This window comes from Poecilia reticulata, chromosome 6, assembly GCF_904066995.2.
Source record: "Poecilia reticulata chromosome 6, P_reticulata-male-v2, whole genome shotgun sequence".
In the NCBI taxonomy this organism is placed as follows: Eukaryota; Metazoa; Chordata; class Actinopteri; order Cyprinodontiformes; family Poeciliidae; genus Poecilia; species Poecilia reticulata.
Window position 1 is genome coordinate 17,350,553 of NC_088835.1, and position 21,381 is coordinate 17,371,933.

General features: G+C 36.7%; 1 protein-coding gene across 1 annotated transcript; it reads left to right on the forward strand.

Moving 5' to 3' along the window:
* Positions 1-2,849: 2,849 nt before the first annotated feature.
* Positions 2,850-20,732, forward strand: slc1a2b (solute carrier family 1 member 2b). Its single transcript, XM_008411513.3, has 11 exons — positions 2,850-3,130; positions 5,352-5,491; positions 8,205-8,357; positions 8,606-8,856; positions 9,445-9,592; positions 9,920-10,046; positions 11,040-11,273; positions 11,400-11,594; positions 12,916-13,050; positions 13,166-13,430; positions 16,072-20,732. Exons 1-11 carry the CDS (start codon positions 3,093-3,095, stop codon positions 16,141-16,143), a joined length of 1,758 nt encoding a protein of 585 aa, XP_008409735.1. The 5' UTR covers positions 2,850-3,092; the 3' UTR covers positions 16,144-20,732.
* The last annotated feature ends 649 nt before the right edge of the window (positions 20,733-21,381 follow it).

Consider the following 21,381-nt stretch of genomic DNA (forward strand, 5'->3'; position numbering starts at 1 on the left):
TAATAAAAGGATTAAATTTCCAAACATTTATTGAAATGAAAAATGAAATATTTTGCTAGACTTGATACAGTGATAGTGAGAGAATCATTGCAATCCAGCAGTTTGCTCCAGCTGGATGTTTAATTAAGCAAAATGGCTTTATTCAAAGTAGTGTTTGAGTGTGTCAAATTATGTCACAACACCTTCATTTATTGTTTAGCGCTTGAACTTGGTCTGATAACAATGTGTTAATATTGACCCATAGAAAATCAGTATAAAAGCAGTTTTACTTAGTGTGCAAATTTGATCAGATTTTTAATCTCTCTTGAAGGTCCACTTGGATTCGATTCAAGAGAGCTTCCGTCTTTCAGTTTTAGAACCCTCCAGTTGTTTGCAGCAGTTAGTATCGACATCAAATAAATATTTTGCTTTGGATGAATTTATGTGCAGGAACATGTTTAGAGAAGGAAAGGTTGAGGTCTAACCCTAATGATTAAAACATATTTTCAAAAAATGATAAGGAAATAAGAACAAAGACGGGGTTTTCATTGTTGAAGCCACTTTATTCCCAGTGCAAAGTTTTTTTGTTTTTGCTGTGGAAATGCCTTTTTATCAACGAATGTACTCATCCCAGCAATTATCTCGAGATACGTGATTGAGTGAAGGAGTAACAAAGCTCCTCTTTCCTTTGGGTGCTGGAATGTTTCTCCTACTTCACATGCACCTCACAACCTGAAGGGTTTGCTGAGAGATCCCTTTTGGGAGGGACCTGGTAGGGGGTTCGGAGCTTGTGGACATCCAGAATGTGTGAGCCCATCTCTCTCTCCACTGTATTGCAAGAGGTTGTGAGGCCCAGTGGGTTGGGTGGTTGGTTCGGGGAGAAGGGGGATATATCCGGAAACTGGCCTAGATCCAGTTGTCTTTGCCTCACAGTATATTGTGATACACAAATCATGAGACTGGGCACTGGGCCTCTCAAAAGGCCAGTGGGAAACTGGCATTTCTAATTTACATGTATGTCTGTGCTATAAAACCTGAATTTGACAAGCATAACCGCACAACCAGTCACTTCATGGTCATTGCATTACCACATGTTGCATCAGTGGTGGAGTAAATATACGTAATTCATTGAAAATGCAGGAGTGCAACACCAACAATGTTCTGCTTGCAAATGTTCTTTCAATCAATGTGATGAAATGGTTTTATATGGATGTTACAGAGAAATATATAAGCTGAGGTGAAGATAAAGAGTGTCTGTTCGATCATTCGCTCGGGTCGTATAGCATCTGTAAGTGGTTTTTAATCAGGCTGTGTTTGTGTGCTGGATTTGTGTGACTAAAAGCTTCCTCTTTTCCCCTCATCCCCTTCCCACTAAGTCACAGAGTGTTGCTAGGACAACCCCTTGTGGTCCCTACTGCATCGCAGTGGTCCTCAATGCCAGCACTTAGGGAACCTCCTCGCACTGGGAAGGCTGCATAAAATTGGGATAATCGGCGTCGATTATGGGAGACAATGGGCTGCCGCTTCTCAAAGATTCATTCATCCTGGAAAAGAGACTGTGGAGAGAGGGGGGACAGAGAATGGGGCGCCTTGGTCCCTCCGCTGCTCTCCCACGGTGGGCACAGGCATGACATCAGTGGCCTGAAAGAACTGGCATTCTGGACATGTCCATTACTCCCCCCTTCCTCACTATAACCTTGCTCTCCCTCCAACCCGAGCCCAACCTCCCGCCTTTTCTTGCCGCTGCCAGTTTGGATGGAGCGCTTGGCCAGGCAAGTAGGGGCCACCGCTGCTGTTTGCGTGTGAAACAAAGCCCTTCAGAGGGAGAGAGAGGAAGCAGAGAGCTTCACATGGTACCAGCCAAAAGTAGGGATGGCTGCCTCAGCCTTCCCCATCTCAGGCCCCTCTTTTGGCTGATAGATGCTGGTGTGACCCCAATACCCCCTTCTCCTCTAGTGTCCCTCTTTCTTTCTCCTGTAACCCCTTCTTGACTGTCCCATCCTTTTGCTGTCATATCACAAACTTGCCTTATGTTCATTCCTTAGAATGATCATTGCACGTCAAAGGATTTGGCTTGAGTGATTTCTCATGACACAGCTTTTGCAAAGATAAGGACGGCATTCCTCTGGCTTTTGTTGTGAGATTGGTCATTAGTTTTCAAGAGGAAATAGCTTTCCAACACATTTCCCTAATTAGAATGATGCGATGCTGCTCCACATGGTGTGAAGTCCCATGCTGCTGAGAGACTAAAGCGAAGTCAGCGTGGCACCGTCCTCACAAGAATCATACGTCGTTTGTGCTTTGCCTTCCACCGAAGTACGGGAGTTTTATGCATTAGTAGAATTACATAAATCTATATGCTGTTATGACTGACTTCAGTATTAAAAAAATGTTGTGTATGCATGTATGCAGTCTGTGCTTCAAAATCCTCTGTAATGTCACTGAGTGTTGTCCATCAGGACCTTAAAGAGAAAAAAAGAAATGAAATCCTTCGTCCATCATTTATTAACTTCTCAGCAAAATCATCCCTGACAAAGCGCTACTGTCCACAGTGTGCCATTAGCAGGGATCATCATCCTCATCCTCTGCAGCCCAGACTTTCTCATGCCATCCATGGAGTTTGAAAGTATAGTCGGATGTTGGATTACATAATCCAGGGAGTGCAGGATTTCTAACCGATTTGACAATTAAGCTCATACACTGTCCCCCCCAACTCCACTTGTACTTTTGGTTATTTATTTACTCCTAGGTTTTATCACACGAATGCGTGTTCCTGTGCATTTGTGTGTGCGTGTGTGTGTGTGTGTTTGTGAAGTCAGAGGGTGGGGGCGAGGTAAAAGAGGGGTTATTGCACACATCAAGATGGGGCAGTTCAGGTTTCTGTGGCTGCGATTCTGGTCCAGACTACGTCCTGTCTTCCCTCTCTGGATGCTTTGGAGCCGGGTGGGCAGCTGAGAGCGGCTAGCCGTCAGCAGACCTCTGCTGTTTTCAGCTTCGGACATTATCCACTGACACCTGCCAACTTATTGGATGGAGCACTTGTGACACAATTAATGCTTTTTTTCTGCTGATTCACCTTAAACTACCAAAGTTTGGAGTTCTGCTCCTGGTCAATGTATATTGCACTAACCTCATCACAGCCAGAAATGAAGTAAGTAATTAAAATTTTCAATTTTAGTTACAATATGCCTTTTTCGTGATTTTTTTTCTTTTGTTCGTTTTTACTTTTTTATCATTTATATATATGTTACTATTATTGTTCTTAAGTAGTTAATGTACCAATTATGCATTTTAGTCAGGATAATATTTTGGAACATTTTAAAAAAGAGTACCAAATAAAACTGTTATTGCTTTTCATTCTTGAAGTGAACAGAACATTCAAAACATAGCAATATAAATGCAATATATTGTATATATAATACATTATAAATATATCGCCTGAATTATGATATCCCATTTAACAATTTTGTTATATGCCACACAGTCCCACATTTTATTCTTTCCACTAACGTGTAACTTAAATTCCTAATTAAATCAGCCCAATCATGTTCAAAGAATGAATTCTGATGACAAAGAGGCTTTGGAAATATATAATAACCATTAATTATTTTTTGTCTATCTGAATTTTGTTTCTCTAGGACAGGAATTATGACATTTTATTAAATTTTTTAAAAGAGCATATAGGTTGTTCAAATGTAAAATGGTGAACTTTTTATTAAATGATGAAAAAAGCTTGAATTTTTTTCATCATTCAATCTGCATGAAGCTCAACTTGCAGTACGTCTTTATATTCATCTGTTCAGTCCTTCTATCTCATTTGTCTCTGACTCGAAGGGAAAGGTGTTAATGAGAAGACTCGGCTCACTTCCTCACTCGGAGCTAAAAATAATGAAGGGAGAGTAAAAACGGAACATCCGTGTTACATTTATCATTCCTTCTGGTAGGAGTTCAATTATTTGGTACTGCGCCAACATTTTAATTTATGAATTCCTTTTATGAAATACGGAAAGTGCATAGATGGTGTTCAGCTGTTAGCTCTTTCTTATTTTCAATTCACACGTTACTTTGAGATTATTAGAAGTAGATTTGACTACTTTGACCCGAGGCTGACCATGTGGTCTTCCTATAATGTCGTTTTCTCACACATCGCTGGAGGGAAACTTTGTGTGTAAGCTCAACTGTGGTGTGTTCAAGTGGGGCTATTGTTAACATCTTACATAACAGTACCATTAAAATGAGTTTTATTCTTAATCCACGACTGAGATAAAGAAACATACTTTTCTTGCAAGAAAGGTTTATCGCAGGAATTTTGGTGAAAAATGTATATTGATTTGAAACATCTACTACTCAGACACTACTCATAAAATGCCAACAATTTGTTCCAATGTGTCTCCCTGTGTAACTAAATTTGCGCTTAAGCTTCATGTCAAAAACAAGTTTGTTTTCTCATGCTATCGCCTTGTGATTGCAGGAGATAGTTTTAACCCCCCACTTACTGAAAAAGTTAGTGGGGGGTTAGTGGAGTCAATGTGTTCCTGCAGCATTTGCAAATCATTCTTATCTTGTGTATCATTATTATTTTTTTAAACACACCTGCAGAATTGAAAGGTGGTAAATGGTTCTTCATTGCATTTATAACAGACTGCTGTAGTCCAGCCTGATTGGAGGTTTATCATCACCAGAGGGAAGTACATGAAATGTTTCCTGTCTTACTTCAAAATAAGAGTCCCCTAATAGGCCTTTTTCTTATCAAGGTTTGGTCAAATTAATCAATGGACCTTAACCAGACGAAGTTGTTGACAGCAACTTGAAAGTGCTTCATGCTTCAGTTCAACATGAAATATTAATTTCACTCCTATTCATTTTTCAGTCATTTTCTTGTGTACTTAGTGTTTTGTTTTTGGATTAATTTAGATTATTTATTATCTTTTAGAAATAAGATTAACTGAACAACTGTATGTATGGATGGATTAGAATTGTCAGTACTGAAGAAATAAGAATAACGAGCAACAGACATGACTTTACCAAATGCTTAGCACATCTTTGGAAAGGGGAGCAATTATCAAGCCGCATCATCTTGTCAGCTTCAATCTGTTGGATGCCATAGTAACCACGGTGTTCGAGTGACAGCTTGGCAACAGTTGAATGCTTCGCATGTTTTTTTTGTTACACTGCTTTTTGAAAAAAAGTTATAGAGTTTGTAGAGACAATAACTAAAATCATGTGGCTTTCACTGTGAAATTCTCAATCTAAAGTTATACAGCATAACATCTTTTTTTTTTGTAACTGTAAACCCAATGGGTCATTTTATTTTTAGCATTTATTAATAAACTCTTCTCTTTTGTGTTTTGTTTTTGCCTTTTTTGCTGCAGTGCCAACAGTATGCCTAAACAAGTGGAGGTGAGGATGCATGAGAGCCACCTGGAGCCCATCGAGGCGAGGCCACGGTCCAAATGTGCCCAAATCTGCTCCAAAATGTTCAAGAACCTCCTGCTCACGCTCACAGTCCTTGGTAAGGAAAATCTTTTATTTCTTCTCTTAGGCGTATGATAAAAAAACTGCTCTGTTAACTCAGAGCTAAAATCTGCAGCTAGCTTACAGCGTGGGGAGGAGATGCCATCTGTGTTCAGTGTACCAGACAGTAAGCTGACTGGGTGTTCTGACCTTCTGCAGCACGATGCCACCTGCTGCTATGAAAAGCTCTTCCCCACTTACAAGTCACCCAAACAACCTATGGTGATGGACGCAAAGTATTGTGATTACCACTGTAGCTCTGTATTGAAGGAGGAGAATTAATAAACACTAAAGGTCATGACATGTTCTGGTTGCGGAAACAAATCTTTAATTAGATTACTTTTATGCCTTGTCATGGCCATCAGTGACACATTACTTTCTAATTCTGAGGTTTTGGAAATGCCTTCCAGTGAGGAATTTTAAAAACTTTGGACAGTCCAGCTTCTATGAACATCTCAATCACACAACTCTCATAAAGGGAGCCAACAGAATAAATGGATCTCCTGTCACATCAGAACTAAGGGATAAGGATTAGTAAAGGAGTAAGCAACTGGTCAAAGAGAAAAGATCGATCCTAAAACACAGAGTGTCTAAAATCCACCGGATGTTGGCAGCCCCAGGATGTTACTGGTGCTTTTCTGCTGGCTGCGCACCAACAGTCATACAGACACAGAGGACAGCAGCTGGCGCTAGTCAGACCAGATGGATGGCAAATTTACATTCTGGCAATAATTGTGCAGATAGAGAATGGCTGCTACTATATGCATTAAGACTAAAATATATGTCTGCCAGATTTACTGATCTTAAGGTTTATGCATCTAAATATAGATTTGATAAGTTATATGCCAGCTCTCTCAGTATGCTTGTCTGAGGCACTCAGATGTGTGGCATCAAAATACAGAGGAGGAAACAAAGGTAATAGTCTGACACTTGAAACAACTACATAAACTGATAAAGATTTTTATTGTTTCAGTTGTTTTACAGATAAAACAAATTGTATCAAAATAATAAAAAAAGGAATGTTTACAATATTCTCTATGGAACAGAGCGTAGGCCGTCGTGATGGCTGCTTCAAATCACTGGTGTTTGAACCTCAAGCTACTTTGTAACTTAATTGAGATATACAAGGAATCATAGTCTATATGAAAAATTATAATCGATGTTTCTTTAATGTTTTTACATAAAGTTTCTTTGACTCCATGATGGTTTTGGAGGTGCATATAATAAATAATAGACTTGTGTACTTCACAGTTGGGATGGTGTAAACAGGATTGTAATTTTTAAAAATATTTACCCTAAATGATCATCATGGCCAGACCCTTCAATAGTTTTATCAGTCAGCAGGGTATATATGTAGCAAAAGGCTTTTGTCCTAAAGTTTGTGTCTAAACTGAATGTAACTCATGCTGCTTTGGGGAAAAACAGCTTCTTCCTAACTGAATGTCATTTTGCCACTGTCAATAGTACGATGATACTCTCTTAACAGCTTCGGCAAGAATCTTCACAATGACTTTTGCTTTTGTCCTCGTGTTGGTTTGCACGTTTCACCCCAAAACACATTTACTGTATATTTCAGAACTCTTCTCCTTAGTAAACAGTGTAATGGCTGGACATTCGTACTGTGTTTATACTCGGGTATAACTGTATCAACAGATGAATTTGGTAGTTTCAGACATCTGGAAATCCAGGGATGAACCAGACAGTTATTTTTCTTGGGTAATGTTATTTTATTTAAATTTTTTTCCATTATGTCACACAACAAAGTAGTATGTTTGATGTGTTGTCCTACAGTAAATACATTCCGAGGTGTGCCTTCAAGTAACTGAAATAGTGTGAATAACCAGAATACCACAAAAGTAATTCCTAGATGTTTACAAAATCACGTCGTCATTATCTGTGCTCTTGTAAATTGTTGGAAGTCATTGTTATCTTTGAATTTTAAAAACATTTAAAATTTCTTAAAAAGTCGACTCTCATTGTTGTTACATCCAACAATTGGAGGTTATTGTGGTAATTCTAACTGATTTAAACCACAGAGGTGTGTATTTCTACACAGAGTACATAAATATATAGTTTCAACTGAATAAAAAAAATCTCTGGAGCTATGACTACACCGGTCCGTATGAGCTTGTTACCTGTCAAATATATTGACAGTGTAGCTGAAACAAGAAAGTATGGCTGGTTTCCAAGGGCTCCCAGGAGAAGCTTTCTCTTTCTTTCAAGAACATTGAAGCACATCTGTGATTTGCAGGGTTGCCTCTGAGCAAACCACAAAAAAACTGTAAAAAATATTTTAATAGCAGACAAGTGCAGTAGTGTAAGTTTTCATCCATTCTCCAAATTAAAAAAAATAATAATTTTTTGAAAAGTTAGGTTTCTTGTGATTACATATACCAAACCTGACAATCTGATATGCTACCTCTTTCAAAGAAATCTGATCTTGGCTGGTTTTGGTTTTATCTTCTCAACTCACTGTGCTTGTAGCCAACAGGATCTTTTTTGACCCTGAACAGCAGACTTGAGAAGGTGGGAGTAGATACTGAGTTGTCTTGCAAGACAAAGAACCACAGAAGCAAAAAAATGATTGAGAATTATTAGAATTTTTATATTAAATAGTATAGTTTTCTCCCTTGAGATTTTTTCCCCATGCTTAGATTAAAATCTTTAAGTGATTATGAATTTTGAAGTTATTCCCACTCCTTTGACTTTAGGTGTGATCCTGGGAGCTGTAGCAGGGATGCTGCTGCGTGTTGCCTCTCCAATTCATCCGGATATTGTCATGGTGATTGCCTTTCCTGGAGATATTCTGATGAGGATGCTGAAGATGTTGATCCTGCCTCTCATTATCTCCAGCTTAATCACAGGTGCCGACTTTATCACAATTCACAAACGTGTGCTTTTAAATTCTCAAGGAAAGCAATGTTGCTCATATTGACTGGATGCTTTCTTTTGTTCAGTTTCCACTGTTGTCGTACTCCTGTAACATGCTTGATGGTGATCATATAGTCACCAAATAGCATTTGTTTTGATCTCTTTATTCCTACATACTATGTCAACTTCTTCACTGAACTAGAAATGACCGGATAAACATCTTGGCTTGTGTGCGGTACAGGGCTTGCTGGCCTGGACGCCAAATCTAGTGGCCGCCTGGGAACCAGAGCTATGGTTTACTACATGTCCACCACTATTATTGCTGCTGTCCTGGGTGTCATCCTGGTGCTAGTCATCCACCCTGGCAACCCCAAACTGAAGGAAAATCTGGGCGAGGGCGAGAAAAACGATGACGTGTCCAGCTTGGATGCCTTCTTCGATCTGATAAGGAATCTCTTCCCAGAAAACCTGGTGCAAGCCTGCTTCCAACAGGTAAAAGATGAGATTGTGCTTCTAATTGTAAAGTTGTCATTATAATATCATGTCGAACTAGAAGAAATTGCGATTTATTTCATTGAAATAGTTAGCTTAAGACTTACGCTTATCTTCCAGTCTGCTCGACTGTTTAACTGTAAAGATTGTGACGGAAATTTTGTTAGCTGGACCCGTCCACTCTGAGCGCTCTAAGAGCGACAATAACACTTCCATTCAACGTGTGACAGCAAATACAAAACAGGTTCAGATACCGTAAGGCTGATTTTGAGCACATGTTGTTGTTTTGTTTTCTTCTATTTAGACCATATGCTGACCCAACAGAATATGGTCTAAATAGCAACTGAGCTAAACATATCCTGACAAGAATAAAGCTAGCTGCTGCTTAAAAAAAAAGAACAAGAGGTTATTTTCAATTATACTATCACTTTAGAAAAAGCCGAAATACATGACGTAAGTATCACATTACACTTTGTATAATTAGGTCATAGCATGTTTTAAAACCAATTAGGAAGCTCTAATGGTTTTCTTCTGAGAAGAGAATTCTGCCACTTATTTATGTTTTTTTTTTTGTTTTTTTTCCCCCAGATCCAAACAGTCACAAAGAAAGTTGAGGTGGTTGTGGAGGAGGAAGTTAATGTCACCACTGTGGAGGGTCTGGTGGCTAACATTACCAAGGAGCCACAGTTCATCATCAAAAAGTCACTTCAGTTCAAAAGTGGCATGAATGTTTTGGGTATGTAACACGGGGCCCTCTGGGGCCTCGTAGTTAACTGCACACATTCGTACCGTTAAAATTTAGCATCAAATTGATGTTAAAATCATCAAGCTAGGATGCTAGCGGTAACAAAGCTAACATTTGCTGATGAACCCCAAGCTTCTTGTGATGAAAATGTAATTTATTTGCTGTTGAGGCATTTTCATCTACTAAAACAAGTCGGCTCATCAAATTCATTTCTCATACTTGCCATTGTAAATATGTTTATACATTTTCTGCCTACTTCCGTACTGAAGTCGCCCTCCATCGCATCTATTCTGACGCATTCATAATTTTCTGCTGCAGGTATGATTGGTTTCTTTATTGCATTTGGCATCTGCATGGGCAAGATGGGAGAGAAGGCCAGACTCATGATTGAATTCTTCAATATCCTCAATGAGATCGTGATGAAACTTGTCATCATGATCATGTGGTTGGTATCTGTCATGAATTTCTTTGAACCATTTCAAAACCCATTTTACCATGCTTGAAAAATATAAAATATTCATATCGATGCAAATTTTTTTCATATGTTCTCATGCTCCACCCACAAACTTTAATGTATTCTCCTGGGGTTTTATGTAATACGCTGACATAGCACAGTATTGTGACTAGGAAGGAATGGGATGGATGATTTTTGTAATCTTTTGCAAATACGAATCTGCAAAGTATGACAGGTATTCAGCCACCCTGAATCAATATTTTTTCAGATATATCCCAATGAGTCTCTGTGACTTCTGTACCAAAAGGTGTTCTACATTACAAATTTTGAGACTGAAATGTTTGCAAATTCTTCTTTCAAAAATAGCTTAATGTCAACCATATAAGATGGAGGACACATTGGAGTCTTAATTTTTAAGTTTTACTAAAATTCCTCAACAGGATGTAGGTTGACGGTTTGACTTGGCTCTTCTAATACTTGAATAATAATTGAACATTGTACATTTAGCTCTATGTTTAGGATTGAAACATTGAAAATGTGGATTTTTCATTAAGACCGAAAACTTTTTTTTTTTTTTCATATGACCAGAGCATAATTTGCCCTTATGTTTGCTTTGTACACTGCATGGCTTGTGCCAAACTGCTACTCTTCCATGAAAGTCAGATTTATGGAAGGCATGAACCACAGATTTTACATCAACAGGTTCTTCGATCTGAGCTTTGGACCTCTGCAGCTGTCATAGAGTTATCACATATAACTCTAAGTAAATACAATCAAGCTTGTGGTTGTAAGTTTTACAAATGTGGAATGGTTTAAGCTAGCTAAGCTTCCAAAAATTGCAAGAAAGGAACTCCTTTATCTCATGTTATTTTGAAATATATCTAAAGGAGATTACATCGTGATCACAGTGCTCTTACAACTTGTTTTGATTTTGCTCTTCTCTTTAATTTCAAAGTAACAAGAAATTGTTTCTCACCCAATAAGGTACTCTCCCTTTGGTATTGCCTGTCTGATTTGTGGCAAGATCATCTCCATTAAGGACTTGGAGGTGGTGGCCAGGCAGCTTGGCATGTACATGGTGACTGTGATTATTGGTCTGATCATCCACGGCGCAATCTTCCTGCCCAGCATTTACTTTGTCATCACAAGAAAAAACCCCTTCACCTTCTTCTTGGGAATCTTCCAGGCCTGGATCACTGCCCTGGGAACAGCTTCCAGGTCAGCATGAATAAGGACCAATGGGTGAACAAGTCATTGTGAATAATTGTTTTTAGAAATAATTTATGCATGGTTATATGTGTTTACAGTTCTCCTTGTTCTTTTGTTTTTTGCTTTTATCTCCAGTGCTGGCACACTTCCTGTCACATTCCGTTGCCTGGAGGAGAATTTGGCCATTGACAAAAGAGTCACTCGTTTTGTGCTCCCAGTAGGTGCCACCATCAACATGGATGGAACTGCTCTCTATGAGGCTGTGGCGGCAATCTTTATTGCCCAGATGAATGGTGTGCATCTTGACCCTGGTCAGATTGTCACAGTCAGGTGAGAAAAGCATTCTTTTTATATTGACATATACTATATATATATATATATATATATATATATATATATATATATATATATATATATATATATATATATATATATATATATATATATATATAAATTTTTTTTTGATTCAAGGTGCAAAGAGTTTGTAGTTTGTAAATGAGAGCCTTTGCCAGTAAACCAAAAAAGAAAGTAATGCAGTCTGTGTTGTAGATCAGTCGGCATAGTGGATGTATTAGTGTGGATGTATTAATCAGTAAACTATGAAGAATGTGTGATTAGAAACAATCCTTAAATACGAAAATTAAAGTGAAGCACATAAACCAGCGTGTGGAAGTAGCAGTAGTGTCGAGCCTCATGCTAGGCAGGAAGACAAACAGCGGGTACATGCTCTCTTTCATCAATCTTAGCCAAAAGACTCTCCTTATAATAGAGTGAGTTGAAGATGGATGACTCTAGTTCTGACATTTTTATGGCACATAAATCAATGAAGCTTCAAAATAAACATCCCATCTCCCACATTTTGGAACCAAATCAGGTTCTCCCCAGGCCTGTACTTTATGCAGACTGAAGAAAGAGCCAGTATGAAAACAGTGCCTTTTTTTCGTCTTTACAGATTTTCTCAGTTTTCACTATTTTTTAATCACATTTAAATATTACAAATTATGAACCTTTAATACAAACATAAAAATTACCTGAGTAAATAAGTAGACCTTTTAGAAATTACTTAAATGCAACCTGTCTGACAATATCAAATAGTAGTTTTGGATGAAAAAAAATATATATATCAAAAGGCTTTTCAAGACTTACATCTTCACAGAAGTTGAAATTTTTGTGAACTGTGGTCAAATATGATGGCAGATATGCTGTTCCTTTAGAACTTGGATGACTTACTGTAATTGACAGACTCATAAATCTTAATGTCTGACAGAAACCCAGTAGTTTAAGTAGCAGTGAACAGTGATCAAAAGCATGTCAGCAAGTTCACTTTCTAATGACTTGGGAAGAAAAAAAACAAAGCTTTGGAATGCAGGCAAAGTCTGAAATTGAATCCAACTGAGATGTGAGGTCAGCCAGGTTGGTGTTGACAGCGCTTTCACTTGGTAAATGAACTAATTTGAAAACTGCATTCAGGTTACCTTTTTCTGAATATCTGAAACATGGAGTAAAGGAAAAAGAGAGGCAATCATTTTTTCTTTTCTTTTTTTTTTGCAACTTTGTATGTTATGGTGTTTGAGATTTGGAGTTTTAATGGTCATATTTAAGAGTAGTTCACTTTTAGAGATCTAAATAACTTAAAGTCTTTTTTCTTCAGTCTGACAGCCACCCTCGCCAGTGTTGGAGCAGCCAGTATTCCCAGTGCCGGCCTGGTGACTATGCTGTTGATCCTTACCGCTGTTGGCTTACCAACCCAGGATATCAGTTTGCTGGTTGCTGTTGACTGGTTATTGTGAGTCTAACAGACTAAGCACATATTCTGGTTATATTTTGTTCATTTAATATATTTCTTAGATTAGAAAAAAAAAAGTATGATGTCTTTAAAATCTTGGTTTGTTTCTCCTCAGGGATCGTTTCAGGACCTCGGTGAACGTGGTGGGTGACTCCTACGGTGCAGGGATTGTGTACCACCTGTCCAAAGCTGAGCTGGACGAGCTAGACGCGCACACGGCTAAATCAGACGACATCGAAATGATGACAAAGACCCAGTCCTATTACGACGACATGAAGAACCACCACGAGAACAATTCCAACCAGTGCGTCTTAACCGCAACTCCTTCTACTGCTGCTACTGCCAATGCTAACAATTCTGTCTTAGTAGATGAATGCAAGGTACTATTAACGCTTTCTGACATAGAGACTTCAATATAACCCTGTGCCGTTGCATGCTCATCCTGCAGCTTTGCTTCGTTCTGCTTGCTTTGCGGCGACTCTTTGTAAGCAGAGATGCATTTGCATACACTCTTTATTTCACATGTGTACCAAATTTATTTACTTGTCTGGAACAGCCGCTTTTGTGTTTAATGATCATTCAACATTTAAAACACAGTTCAAAACATAGTTGATGTGCTTGCATAGAAAATTAAGGACAGATCAGCTATCCCCCTAAGATGACGTTATGTGACAAAGTATGAACTTCCTCTATATAACTCTGAGAAATTATTTAGCGGCGTCACATCTAACATAAGTTCAGAGTAGCTCAATAAACACAGCCGTAGTTTCAATTAAAACGTTTCTATAAATATTTTAGCCGCTGTTTTCCGTTTATTCAATGTAATATCCAGTGGGTTTACTTCACTCTATCTTGTTTTGTGGCTAATCATAAATGTTTAATACATGTTTTACTCATTTATCCTTTTAATTTAAAATGCAATGATGGGAAGTGTTGTGTAATTAGCAGTTCATGCATAACTAATGCACACCTCTCCATCCCACAAAGAGTGATTAAGTGCTCTAACACAGTCTCTTTGTCCCAGCTCTGAGAACTGTGCAGTGAAATCAAAAGTTATTGTAACGCTAATGTAGAACAGATCACAGGTTAAATCTCAGCTATAGATTTTTTTTTTTTTTTTACTTTCATAATATTACTTGCACACTTGGGCGCAAAAAGTCAGATGATAAGATTTGTATTTCTTAAATGATACAGGGTGTTGCCAAGCAACACTGTAAGCAAGTAACAAATTACAACCACCTATTTTGAATGTCCGATTCTTAAATATATTTTTTTATGTATGTGACACATAGGCATGCTACTTCCAGGGTTTACTTTTTTTTTCATTTATTTGTGTTTTTTTCTGATGTACATACCATGACTCACACTGCTGTAGAAGGCTTGCAAAAAAAGACAAAAACTAACAATGCATTCATTTATTATTTTTATATTATTTATGTTTTTGTACATTGTTTAAATTGATGTGTATATTTTGTATGGCGCATTAAGATTTTTTTTTTGTTTCATCTTATATTTACTTTTTTTTCATGTCACGTTTTGTGAAGTTGTCATTAACCTATTTATACAAAATAATCACATTCGTAGTTTATTCCCAAGGCAAACACTTCCATTGCCATAAGCATGAGCCTTGTTGGTTGTCCAGAGGTTCACATAATCTGCCATTTCTGCTTCTGTAAAAGAAAAACACAGACCTGAATGCCTTTTTATTTGCTAAAACATTAACAAAGTACAAGATACATGCAACGTGATGATTGTTTTTTACATGGATGGTAAAGAATTTATAACTACAAGTTTTAAAATGTGACACCTACTTCAGGGGAGGGTCAGTAAACTCAGAGGAAAACATGTAGTGATACTTATTGCAGTATCACTACTGCAATAAGTATCACTACTTATTGCAGAAAATTAGTTAAGATACAACTTGAAAGATTTAGAAGAAACATTAAATATATATATATATATATATATATATATATATATATATATATATATATATATATATATATATATATAAAATATAAAATATTTTCCAGTTGTTAAAAGCTAATGTAATTTTGGATCTGGCTCCTTATTAATGTTTGAAGTTAAGTTTGGGTGAAGGGTTGTAATAGTTAATAACTCTTCGTTAACTTTGTTGATCTTCCATTTAGGATAAGTCCTGATCAGTAGCTTAGCTTAGCTAACAGCTCTGAGAGGGGATTTCTACTGTCTCAGAACAAAACCTTGATAGGGTTCTGTGCAAATGCTGTTTTATGAAATTTTAAGTAAGAAGTAAAAAAAAAATATTTACACGGAAAGTGGAGTTGGAAGAGGTGCTTCACCAATGATCTTCCTCAATGAAACATGTTCTGAGAATTTAATGTGTAAAGCTTTTCTAGAAGAGTGTCTAGAAAAGTAAAAAAGTATAAAAGCAGAAAATAGTATCACATGTTTAAGGAGTAATGTTTTACTGGTTTCATTTTTTATTAGGTACTCTGGCAAAAACATTTTTATGTTTTATTCTTCAGATGTTTCACACTTGACACTCATTGGTGGTGGTCTAAGCCCACTTTCCTTTATTCACTGTAAAACTTATCAACCATTGTGTAAACAATGACTCTATTCAAATGTGAAAGCAGCCTAAAGTTTACAAAACAGCATTCACATAACCCACCTCTGAATGTTTGAGATTGAAGTTGTTCTAAGTCTGTAGAAGTCCACATTGTTATCATTGTTACTCACATAGGTTGAGTAACAACCTATGTGTTATTCAACCTTGAGTAACACATAGGTTATTCAAGGTCACCTATGTGTTACCTTGAGTAACTCATAAACGCTTGTATCATAAATTCAAGCGTTTATGATTGTGGATTTATACTAAATGCAAACAGAGAGATCTATGTGCTGCAATAACATATTACCTGCGCTTCCTTTAACAGCACCTGCAAATGTTCTAAATTCTCCTTTGACTGTGAAGTTACCTGTACTTTCTAACGTGTGCCATGGATGAGCTGCTTAGATCTCCCTGCTGACTGCTTGCAGGTAACCTCAGCCGCTAACGGTTCTGCTGCGGAGTGCACGCTTGTTGAGGAGGAACCATGGAAACATGAATAATGGCAGCGCAGAGATCCCCCTGCTCCTGGGCTCCACGAGCTTTCCTATCTGGTGATAAAACAAGAAGAGTGAATGAAAAGTCACATGAACAGAACTACTAATGTTTTTATTTTATTTTATGTAGTTTTATTTTTTTTATTCTTAGTCCCTTTAAAAAGTTTTTTTTTTTTGTATTTTGTCTATCTGACTGGTATGTTATACTAATTCACATAACCGTGAACTGACAACAGAGTTATACCTCACCTGTTAGAGCACAGCCACATCCTGTGTACCAGTTACTTGCATGACATACTTCAAGGCTTGGGGAGGGAAGAAAGAGAGAATTATTACTAGATTTAAATTTTTTTTCCCCCTTAGGAGTACAGTTCAGTTTATGTTTATATGAAAAGCAACAAAGTAGTGGTGCAACACACATGCACTGAGGGTATCTTCCATATTTTATAAAGATGGCTCCTTTTTCTGAGTGGGAGGATGAGTGGGAACCACACCAATAATTGATGGAACTGATTTTATCTGTGTTGAACATGCTGTATTTACACCTTCATCAAAATCTCCATGGTACATCAATTTACAGTAATCAAGTACTCTGATCAAAGGAAAATCCCTCTGAGCCTCTTCACATACAAGTAAACAAATCCTGGTTTCCACAAACCAGGATTTGTTTCCCCTCTTCTTTTTTTTTTTGTCTTCTGTGAAGAAAATTGACGTTCTTCTTTCACGTGTTGAGAGAGATTTTAAAGCTAATTTATTTGTGTCAAGAAAGAATGACCAAGTCAAGAATAGGGACCAAACAGGCATAACGTCAACCGGCTAACAGAAGGCTTTCCTCTGCCTCCTTACATACTTGCAACACATTGTCACATTTGTCTACAATATGATGCAAGCAAAATCCCTAAAAAAAAATGATAAAGCACTTTTCCCTTCTTTTCCCCCAAAGTAACTTTATGATGCCAATGAAATTAAAATCTATTTTTATTTCTTGAAAAAAGGAATAAAATATATATAAAATATATAGCACCCTGAAGGAAATGTAGGAAATATATGGAGCACAATTAATGTCAAAAATGCCAAGTTTAATTTGTAGTTAGTGTTATTTTTGCTGCATACACAAATTTATTTACAGCAACAAGCAGACACTCAGGCTTTTTATGTTCCCCTTAACAGGAATTCTTGTAATGTCGAACTGTTTACTCTATCAGCTAAAGGAAATGGCTTCTTGTTAGCACCATTTTCCAATGCTGTGTCTGTAAAAAAAAAACAAACAAAAAAAACGTGTTTACCTTCAACATTTATACTGAAAGAAATGTGAATATATTGTGGAAAATGAGGATTTCAAGCACACACATTCACATTGTGTTTAAGCCGCATTCCACTGGTGGAATCTGTTTATTACCTGTAAGCACAATCATCCCTGACCACTTATGGAGCACAGTAGGTGAAGCAACAACCACGATTCACAATTACATCATATTTCCAAGAGGCTTTCTGTACTGCAATCAGTGTTTATGCCATCAGAGCTCAAGACTGTTTCTACCAACCCTATATGCTGCAGCTGTATTTTTGTGCCAATCAAAGGACATTTTAGGGGACTCAGAAAAGAAACGGGTTAAGCTAAGATTATTCAAACTATCAGGTCATAGTAGGAAAATCTGCTTCTGATCAACTTATAAAGGTGGCAAAGGTTTAAACAAAGCAGGGAAAATGTTGAAGGGATAGTTCAGGATTTTTTTTAAGTGGTCTTCTTCTAAATTGTTTTAACAATTGATATCTTAACTCTTCTGACGCCTTCATTTAGTAGAAATTTGAACTGGGTGGTCCCAAAGGCTGAAGCTAACGAGTAGTTAGGAAGGTCCCAAGACCAAAGCGAACCTTCTAAAAAACTCTGGTCTCAGAAATGTCAAAGCGGTTTATCAAACCCATTTTTATTAATGATTATTTTCAGAGAAAGTTTAGGTTGGAGATGGTGCATCACCAGTGGAATCCCTTGGGGCAAAATTGATATTTTCTGCTGTGTTTTCACCCGCTCTCCACATGTAAACTGAGTTTTTGATGAGAATTTTTTTTATATAAAAAAAAAACATTCTAATACAAAATTTTAAAACCTCCATGTTTTAACTGAACTATAAGCAATGACGTTAAGGTACACTGTGCATGTACATAACTGCTTTCTAGAACCCCACAACAATATTGGAGCTGTTTTATATCCCTGCCTTACTTTGTTATGATTTCTTCAGACTTCAAAAATGAAGTTAATGAGGCAATAAATAATAATAAGACTTTTCCTTTTATTCTTTTTTTTTTTAATATATTTGGGACAACATTGCATTAAAAATCTTCTATTAAAACAACTGTTCAAAGCAAACATGGCAGTTGTTTTAAAAAGCATAAAATGGCATTAGTGAACTAATGAATTGCTATGGAGGTGCTAGAATTGGAGTTGTTAAAAAATGTTAGTCTTGACCCCTCTCGAACTAGCCGTTTTGTTTCTGCCTCCTTGGACCTGAATCCTGAACTTTCCCCTCGTCCTGTGTGAGTGAGCAGTGAGAACTCGGTTATGTGGGAGTTGATTCAGTCGCTTTTTTTTTTCAGGTGGATCCTTTTCTCCTCTTTGGTTTCTTTTTATTTGTGCTGAAATGACAACCATGCCTTGAAGGTGTTCAAATCAAATGTCGTTTACTGTAACAATAGAGAACCTAACTTAGCACTTTGTCCTTTAGTTCTCAAAGCACACTGTCAGTATACACCGTTTTAAGTTAATTTAACATAAGCCAGGCATGTTTTGAACAACATTGGTGTTCTACTTAACATATTAAAGGACTGATGCATGCTTAGACTAAAAAAATTAATAAAACACACAGACAGTCATTAAATCACCTGGGTTTTTATTCCTGAATCGCACATATATTAAAAACACTTAAATCCTAAAGGTCAGTCAAGATTGATCCATATTTCATGAGCTGCGGAGCACAGAACTGACACCTTTACAGGCTCTTTAAGCCTTACCTTTAGATCTTGTGATATTCAGGAAATATATATACATATATATTAAAAAAAGAAAACTTCTCCAATGAAGAGACAATGCAAACCATAGTGTCACATAAGGGGACGGAGTGTTGAATGACTACTATGCTCAATATTATGGTTGTAGATGCATGAATTAAAAAATAAAAATCAAATTTTTTTTTTTTTGCACCACTATCTTAAAAGCATGACATTTTGAAGTGCCTCCATGCACTTTGTGTACATATTGTAGTTAACAGATTTCCTTTTATTGATTTGTTTTGTTTCTTTTGAAATGCCCTGTAGAAATAAGGTTTCATTCCTGTGACTCGTTGAAACGTAATCAGCTAGAGGAAGGGGAAAAAAAACAAACAAACAAACAAAAAAAAAACATTTGTTTTAATAGATTAGATGAAATGTATAGAGGACAACATGTAATAAATTGCCTGTATGATTTCATTTTCTAATTGCTGTTAACTAGCTTTTTAACATTTCCGTCACACATATGATATATAAATATCTTTTCTTTTGTATCTAATGTAAGCGTTTTGAATGTTTGTTCCATAAAGATATAAGCAGTGTGAATTTGTTTTCATTGTACATATATGGATATAATTGTTCTGTTCAGTGGCGATGCAGAGGTTAATTAAAATCGCAGTGATCCTGAATCAAACTCAGTCTGTGAAAAGAGAGAGAGGTGGTTAAGAAGAGAAATAAAGAAAGACAAGAGTAAAAGAAGGTTTCTTGTTTTATAAGGAGGCCAATCTCACTTATTTAGGGTAAAACTGATGTTGTGAAGGTGTTTAAAGACAAAAATAGAGGGTCAAGTTTGCCCTTGGTGTGGGACATACAGAGAGAGATAAATCATAGCCAAGAAGTTAATCAGAGAGAATAAATACCTGTGCTATTCCTATGCCTACCAGAGTAAAGAGCAACAATCCTCAGGTGAATTATCTGAAATATTTTTAAAGGAAACATGCTGGCTTCTTAGTCTCAGGCATATTTGTTCAACTGATTCATTTAAACCTACAAGCCATGAATATCTAGACACATTAGAGTCCATGCCTGCCTTCAGTTCACCACTACTTCACACATTCCACGTCTGTTGCACAACCAATGCCAGTAAAGTTTGAATCCCACGGTTTTATTTTTTTTTATTGCCTTCAGTCTCAATAGCTTTTTGAATTTTACACTAAACAGGTATGCTGAGAGATCTGACGCCTGCTCAGCTAAATGTTACTAATTAGATGCAAAGTAACTGACAATGGAAAGCTGGAATGCTTTTAAACACTGTAAAGTGTATCTTTTTGAAGAACTCCATAAGTAGACATGATGGTCTGTTTCATCGCTGCCTTAAATGAGCTGGGGGTCTGCCCTTATTGTAATGATGTTGTAATATCAATGTAATGGCAAGAGAGTATGTGTGTGAGAAATATACAATTGGGTTAAAAAAAAATAGAATGAAGCATTCTTTCCTCAGATTTTGGTTGACATGAAAACAAAAAAAAAAAATTCTGTTTCTACATATCAACAAATGTTGTACCTTTGGTGTACATATACAAATATAACTAATAAATGTTCATAACTAAGTGCTGTTTTGAGATTTTTGAATTGTGGTGACTTTTACAGTTGTTCTCCTTATGGTACAGGAGCACTAATTTAATCTGTCTGAATGGTGTTCAGTTAGCTGTTGTTAATACTTCAGGTTGACTTACTGCTTATTAGATTTTAAAGATAAATGACCTAGCTTACACTTCATTGCATTTATTTTATAGCCTTTTTTTTGCCTAATTTGATGAGACTTCTTCAAATTAGGACTCAAAAATAATACACATTTCAGCAAATAAGGGAACCCAGTGTGTGAATACACATCATTTAGGTATTTACTTTACCTAAGAGGTAAAACTAATCTTTAAATGTCCATATGCTCCTGCAGTTATATACTATTTTTAAATTTTACGTGTGTTCTCATTCACTTTAGTTTAAGTTGTTTGTACATGACAATTTAAATACATGACAACTTAAAGTGCTTTTCAGGAAATTAAAGTAAAATATGAAAATAATTGTATTTTGAAACCAAGAAATACGTTAAAAAGATGATAAGAAAAGTTAAACTGCATGTGGTGGAAAAAGCTATTAAAGTAGAAAATTGAAAAAAGGAAAAATTATTTCCTCTTTACTGAGGGAACAGCTGATGAGAGCTAGCGGTCGTGTAGAACTGTTCTATATATCTATCCT

Coding starts and splice junctions, on each gene's coding strand:
- slc1a2b (XM_008411513.3), top strand. CDS start 3,093: ATGTATATTGCACTAACCTCATCACAGCCAGAAATGAA. Junction 9,593..9,919: donor AAGTGGCATGAATGTTTTGG/GTATGTAACACG, acceptor TTTCTGCTGCAG/GTATGATTGGTTTCTTTATT. Junction 11,595..12,915: donor GGTCAGATTGTCACAGTCAG/GTGAGAAAAGCA, acceptor TTTTTTCTTCAG/TCTGACAGCCACCCTCGCCA.